General features: G+C 47.9%; 1 protein-coding gene across 1 annotated transcript in view; it reads left to right on the forward strand.

The window, feature by feature from the left end:
- The window catches only part of GAB2 (GRB2 associated binding protein 2), a 142,144-nt gene extending 135,100 nt beyond the window's left edge, over positions 1-7,044 (forward strand). Inside the window, exons 6-10 of the mRNA XM_081909812.1 lie at positions 875-1,157; positions 3,219-3,309; positions 3,992-4,094; positions 4,770-4,895; positions 5,919-7,044. Of these exons, the coding sequence (XP_081765938.1) occupies positions 875-1,157; positions 3,219-3,309; positions 3,992-4,094; positions 4,770-4,895; positions 5,919-6,059 (744 nt within the window). The 3' untranslated portion in view covers positions 6,060-7,044. The remainder of the gene's footprint in view (positions 1-874; positions 1,158-3,218; positions 3,310-3,991; positions 4,095-4,769; positions 4,896-5,918) is intronic.
- Positions 7,045-7,336: the final 292 nt, after the last annotated feature.

The following is a 7,336-nucleotide window of genomic DNA, read 5'->3' on the forward strand; positions in this document are numbered from 1 at the left end:
TTTACATCCTATGCCCTTTTAAAATGTGGTGTTTTTTTGTGGAAGGGATTATTGGTTTGCTGTTTTTATTTTTATTATTGTGGTTTTATGTCTTGATTTTATTCTTTGCACCACCTTGAGACTCCCAGGTATAGGGCGGTATATAAATTCAATATATATATAATATAAAATCTCTGCTTCTCAGAAAGCTGCCTTGCAAAAAATTCCAAAAACCTAGACCATGGGTAGGCAAACTAAGGCCCGGAGGCCAGTTCCAGCCCATTTGCCTTCTAAATCCGGCCCGTGGACGGTCCAGGAATCAGCATGTTTTTGCATGAGTAGAATGCGTCCTTTTATTTAAAATGCATCTACAGTGGTACATCGGGTTACATACGCTCCAGGTTACATACGCTTCACGTTACAGACTCTGCTAACCCAGAAATAGTACCTCAGGTTAAGAACTTTGCTTCAGGATGAGAACAGAAATTGTGCTCCGGCGGCCCGGCGGCAGCAGGAGGCCCCATTAGCTAAAGTGGTGCTTCAGGTTAAGAACAGTTTCAGGTTAAGAACGGACCTCCGGAACGAGTTAAGTACTTAACCCGAGGTACCACTGTACTGGGTTATTTGTGGGGCCTGCCTGGTGTTTTTACATGAGTAGAATGTGTGCCTTTATTTAAAATGCATCTCTGGGTTATTTGTGGGGCATAGGAGTTCGCTCATTATTATTTTTTTCAAAATATAGTCCGGCCCCCCACAAGGTCTGAGGGACAGCGGACCGGCCCCCTGCTGAAAAAGTTTTCTGGCCCCTGACCTAGAACCTGAATTTTTCCTCTTTGCCGCCTTTCCTCACCAACTCCGCTCCCATTCCTGTGTCACCACTTTCTCCCTTCCCCAGCAAAACAAGGCGACGGTGGCTCGCTCTCACAGCGCGGACTCGGAAGACAACTATGTCCCCATGAACCCAGGCTCTTCGGTCCTGGTCAGCACGGAGAGGTCGAACGACAACTCCCAGCACCTCTACATCCCCATGAGCCCTGGACCTCATCACCTGGACTTGATGGGCATGTCCTCCTCTACCTTCCCGGTCCACAAAGGTAGCAGCAGTTCTCAGCTGCACAGGAGGATGAGCGAAATCCAGCCCCCGCCCGTCAACCGCAACCTCAAGCCAGACCGCAAAGGTAAGCTCTGCTCCCCTCCAAACCGCCCTTGGCAGACAAGATGAAATTATACAATTGAATATAAATATAGATGGGAAATGGCTATGTATTGTGCGTACTTATCTACTTTTTAAAATTTTCACCTATGATTTTTTTCTTTTACTTCTTTCTTTTTTCTTTGTTCTTTTTTCTGATATCTTATCTTTCATTTCATATTGTGAATAGCATTTTATAGAGGGGTAAAGGTATCCCTGACTATTAGGTCCAGTCGCGGCCGACTCTGGGGTTGCGGCGCTCATCTCGCTTTATTAGCCGAGGGAGCCGGCGTACAGCTTCCGGGTCATGTGGCCAGCAGGACTAAGCCGCTTCTGGTGAACCAGAGCAGCGCACGGAAATGCCGCTTACCTTCCCGCTGGAGTGGTACCTATTTATCTACTTGCACTTTGACGTGCTTTCGAACTGCTAGGTTGGCAGGAGCAGGAGCCGAGCAACGGGAGCTCACCCTGTCGCGGGGATTCGAACCGCCGACCTGACGATCGGCAAGTCCTAGGCGCTGAGGTTTTACCCACAGCGTCACCCGCGTCCCTTATAGAGGTATAAATAACTGTAAATATGAAAAGAGACAAAATATTCTCTAATTTTTTTATTGGTTATAGGTATTTTCTTTTTCTTTTGTATTTTCTTTTGTTTTAAATAGGAATGTTTTCTAATTTGTACTTAATAAAAATTAAAAGGAAAAAAAAGAAAAGCAAACCGCCCTCGGCCACCCTTGCCTCCAAGGTGCTCAAGGTAGTTTACATGGGTTTTCCCTCCCCATTTCCCCCCCTTCACAACAACCCTGTGAGGTAGGTGTAGGTACCCTAGCTTATCCCTCATTTCAGGGGACTGGGTGTTATTTTGGGAGGGTTTTTGCCTTAATTTAGTTCAAGGAAGGAAAGCCACTGCTTTCCTGCCATTTTCTTCTGTTGGCGATTTGATATTTTTGCAATGCGTGTGGCAACTGCTGTGGCTTGAAGCTGCGTTTAGTGGCTAATATCCGCACGTCAGGAGGCTGCCAGTCTCTGCCATAAGAACCTAAGAAGAACCTTCTAGATCAGGCCAACAGCTAGTCCAGCATCCTGTTCTCACAGTGGCTGACCAGACGCCTGCCAGATTCCTGTTTTTTTTTAATCAGTCCTGTCAGGTGCAGGTGGTGGTTGCTTGTGAGTAACCAGGCAAGACTCCGACCTGTATTTTACAGGTTTTGTTGGTGCAAACTATTTTTGTTGTTGTTTAGTCATTTAGTCGAGTCCGACTCTTCGTGACCCCATGGACCAGAGCACGCCAGGCACTCCTGTCTTCCACTGCCTCCCGCAGTTTGGTCAAACTCATTTTAGTAGCTTTGAGAACACTGTCCAACCATCTCATCCTCTGCCGTCCCCTTCTCCTTGTGCCCTCCATCTTTCCCAACATCAGGGTCTTTTCCAGGGAGTCTTCTCTTCTCCTGAGGTGGCCAAAGTCTTGGAGCCTCAGCTTCAGGATCTGTCCTTCCAGTGAGCACTCAGGGCTGATTTCCTTCAGAATGGAGAGGTTTGATCTTCTTGCAGTCCACGGGACTCTCAAGAGTCTCCTCCAGCACCAGAATTTAAAAGCAAACTATTTACAGTGCAGAAACTCAAAGTTCATGTCCGTCTTGCAGAATCCGGGAGTGGCCCCTTCCGGCTTCTGCCCCAACAGAAAGGCTTCGGTACCCCAAGGCTCCGCCTCCCTTCCTTACGTTTCACCCCACTGCGCAGGCTGGGCAACGGAAGGGGCATGCGTCCCTCCTGGCCAGCCTGGCTATGTGAGGCGCTGGGGCTCTCAGCAGCATCTTCAGGCTTCTCCCCCACTTGGCTGGTCCCTTCTCTATCTCCTTCACTGGAGGTGTGGCTTTCCCCACCGCTGGAGGTGGACCTGCTCCTCAGGATTTTTGGAAGCACTCTGTATCCCAACGGCCCCCCTGCCTCCCTCCCCTGTTCCGATGGCAGTCCCCTGACAAGTCCATTCAATCAAGTGTCCATTAAACGATTGCCCAGGCCTTACTCAGATCTCTTTCCGCTCCAGCAAAGCCAACGCCTCTGGACTTGAGGAACAACACCGTTATCGATGAGCTTCCCTTCAAGTCGCCGGTCACCAAATCCTGGTCCAGGCCTGGGTGAGTAAGGGACCCTTTGCTCTCAAAGCGACCAGCCTCCTTAAGTGAAGATCTTGCCCATGAAACAGGGCAAGGGCTCTCCATGGGGTCAACAGAGGGTTGAAGAAGGGCTTATTCACACATCCATTTTCCCCTCCTCTTTCCCCCAGGAAAACTCGCAGTTTTAGCACTCAATCGGAACAAACAGCAATTGAGTTCTCCGTGGATTGCCGTTTGTTCCGATTTAGCACCAAAGAGCAAGTTTTCCGGGGGAAAGCTGTTGGGGCATGTGCAGAGTCCCCATTCAACACGCCAGCAGATAGTGCAAATGGGGGTGTTATGTACTGAGTTGAATAGGTTCCAGAATGCAGCAGTCTGATTGGTCCTAGAACAATAGGATTCAGAATGCAGCAGTCTGATTGGTTCACAGGAGCCACCCAATCCAGCTCCAGGTGGAAGTGAATCCGCAACCTGATTGGCCTACAGGAGAATTCCGGAATTAGCCAATCACGTGGGGCCCATTGTGTAAATAATGTATATAAAGCAGACATTCTGGGGGAACTTCCATTCCTCCTCACCACTATGAGCTGAATAAAGAGCATGAAATCCACTCTCAACTCCGAGTATATTTCCGGGGGGGCGGGGAACAGGATGTGTAAGGGACCTTGCCTAGCCCAACTCATCTTCTCAACTCTCATTGCAGCCAGACCTTCAACTCCAACTTTTCCCAATACTGTCGTCCCATCTCCACCCAGAGCATCACCAGCACAGACTCCGGGGACAGCGAAGAGAATTACGTGGCCATGGTAAGTCCCTGCAGAATCCATCTCTCAGTACAACACGAGTTCTCTCTCCATACTCCATCTTCCTCGCTTGTCCTTAGCGGTCCCAACCCCAGCTCACATTTTAGCAGAGGGTGAGCAGCAATGGAACCCCTGGTGGCTGCCCGCCATCTTTTGTTGTTGTTCTTTAGTCATTTAGTCGTGTCCGACTCTTTGTGACCCCCTGGACCAGAGCACACCAGGCACTCCTGTCTTCCACTGCCTCCCGCAGTTTGGTCAAACTCATGCTGGAAGCTTCAAGAACACTATCCAACCATCTCATCCTCTGTCATCCCCTTCTCCTTGTGCCCTCAACCCTTCCCAACATCAGGGTCTTTTCCAGGGAGTCTTCTCTTCTCATGAGGTGGCCAAAGTACTGGAGCCTCAGCTTCAGGATCTGTCCTTCCAGTGAGCACTCAGGGCTGATTTCTTTCAGAATGGATAGGTGTGATCTTCTTGCAGTCCATGGGACTCTCAAGAGTCTCCTCCAGCTCCATAATTCTAAAGCATCAATTCTTCGGCGATCAGCTTTCTTTATGGTTCAGCTCTCACTTCCATACATTACTACTGGGAAAACCATGAGCAGAAGTCCAAGAACAGACCTTGGCCTCTGATTGTGGTTTCTTTTTCACTTGTTCCTTCTTTATTTGTCTTTTCCAGCAAAACCCTGTCTCTGCATCGCCCATCCCCAGCGGCACAAGCAGCCCAGCCACAAAAAAGAGCACAGGAAATGTCGATTACCTGGCTCTGGACTTTCAGCCAAGCTCACCTGGCCCTCACAGAAAGGTATAGCCCAAAGACTTTGCATTAATCAAATGGGGTGCTAACAAGTAATGTTCTGTCCCATTCAAGCAATGCACTTTCTGCTAGCCCTGGTGATTATCTAATATTTATTAGATGGATTTCCCCTAAATTGATTTCTGAACTTAAAATTTTATTGTTATTCATGTTTTTATACTGTATTTTATGCTGCTTTTACAATTAAGTGTTTTAAATTGGTTGTTAGCCGCCCTGAGCCCGATTTTTGAACCGGGAAGGGCGAGGTATAAAAATTATTATTATTATTATTATTATTATTATTATTATTATTATTATTATTATAGCACCCTCTGAACTATACATGGTTTGTGTATCATTATTATTATTATTATCATCATCATCATCGTTATTTCATTTTGTATACTATGCTATACCCACAGGTCTCAGGGCGGTTGCAACGTAAAATCACAATATAAAAACACAAAACCCATAATAAAAATAAAATAACAATAACAACCCGATAATGGCCCCACAACACATTTTAAAAGGGCATTGGATGTCTGTCAGCCAAAAGCCTGGTTAAAGAAGAATGTTGTATACAAGAGACACAACTGTTGCTCCACCCCATTTTGCCTCTTGGCACACCCACCACCTGGTATATGGCCCCTAAAAGGTTTTGTATAAGGGAATGTGGCCCCCAGGCTGAAAAAGTTTCCCTTCTCTCTCCAACCCCTGCCACCCACTCTGTTTTGGGGTAGATGTGCAACCACGTTCAACTCTTTTGTGCTTCCTTATGGTGGAGCCAGCGTGGTGTAGTAGTTAAGAGCGGTGGACTCGTAATCTGGTGAACCGGGTTCGCATCTCTGCTCCTCCACATGCAGCTGCTGGGTCACACTTCTTTGAAGTCTCTCAGCCCCACTCACCTCACAGAGTGTTTGTAGTGGGGGAGGAAGGGAAAGGAGAATGTTAGCCGCTTTGAGACTCCTTAAGGGGAGTGAAAGGCGGGATATCAAATCCAAACTCTTCTTCTTCCTTCTTTCCTGTCACCAGCCCTCCACATCCTCGGTTGCCTCAGACGAGAAGGTCGACTACGTACAAGTCGACAAGGAGAAGACGCAAGCTTTGCAAAGCACCATGCAGGAGTGGACAGACGTCCGGCAGTCTTCGGAGCCCAACAAGGCAGTGAAGTAATAGCCGGCGGAGGTACACCAGGATAAAGAGAGAGAGAGAGGAAAAAGAGAGAGAGAGCCTTCCAGAAGGGCAAAGACTAAATAGTTCTGCCCATCAAGGCGCTGGGCCACCGGCCGTCATTCAGCAAGGACTGCTAGCGCCAAGGTCGATTAAGAAAGCAAAGTTCACTTCAGGGGGGGAGAACATGGCTTGATAACTGCTTGCCAGTGCTAAAGGATGCCAGAGCTCCTGGTGGATAAGTTATCTGCAGAATTCAACATAGCAATACTGGGAATTTTGACGCCCTGCATGCTTTCAGCCATCACCAGACCCGCCTGGTATCCACTGTTTTCTCCTCTTCTTCAAAGTACACCTGCCGCGAGCCAAACTGGTGCCAGTATGGCAGAATCCTGGGCTTCTGCTGGGATCTTGGGTCTCCCTTTTGCCTCCCTCTTCCGTCTCCTGATCCCTTTACAGTGGCCGGACGTCGGCTCTAATCACGTTCGATTTTCAGCAAAGCCTGTGGAAGCGCTGGTTTTTGTTTACCTTGCAAATTACAGGCACCCTTGTCCTCAGAGCACTTAGGAGAGCTTTTCTTGTGAGGATGGTGGGTGTAAGGAAACGACCACTGCTCCTTGGCATATATCAGTTTCTTGAAAAAGTTTGTTGGTACCCCTCCGAGATTCCCCTTTGCAAATCTTAATGTCGAATCTTTTCTGAATTCTTGCATATTGTTGAACATTCGCGGAATATTTGATATCTGTATCTGATATCCTGTAATGTTTGAGTTCAGCCTTTGATGTTTGACAAGTGTTTGATAGCTGGTGTGCCGTTGTGCTTAGTAGGTGAGTGAGTTTGATGTCTGGCAGCTCATGAGATGCGTAGTTGAGACCGTCAGACGAGCCCTGTCAGGTTGTGCTAAAGGTCTATCCGGTCCGACGTTCCGTTTCCAGGAATAGCCACTGTTCATTTCCGATGCTTGCCAATAAATCTAGCGCACTCAAAACTCGTTAGAACTTTTTGCGTTTTCAAAACGAAAATTCAGACGTTGGCAAAAGGTTGAATATTTACAAATATTCAGCTGTCATGGGTTTGAATTTGCCCATTGCCTTGATGCTTAGTCCGGGTGCAAAACACACTAAAAAAAAGAACCCGTTTCACCAGATGTCAGCAAAATTGCCCTGTTAGGTCCGATTCCCCCATCCACCCCCCTTCTCCACTGGTGTTACGCTGTTTTCCTTCCCCAGCAGATGGGCTGCCTCTCTCCCTACTGGGACCCTCTCCGGCATCCCTCTGGA

This window comes from Podarcis melisellensis, assembly GCF_964234715.1.
Source record: "Podarcis melisellensis genome assembly, chromosome: 4".
Lineage (NCBI taxonomy): Eukaryota > Metazoa > Chordata > Lepidosauria > Squamata > Lacertidae > Podarcis > Podarcis melisellensis.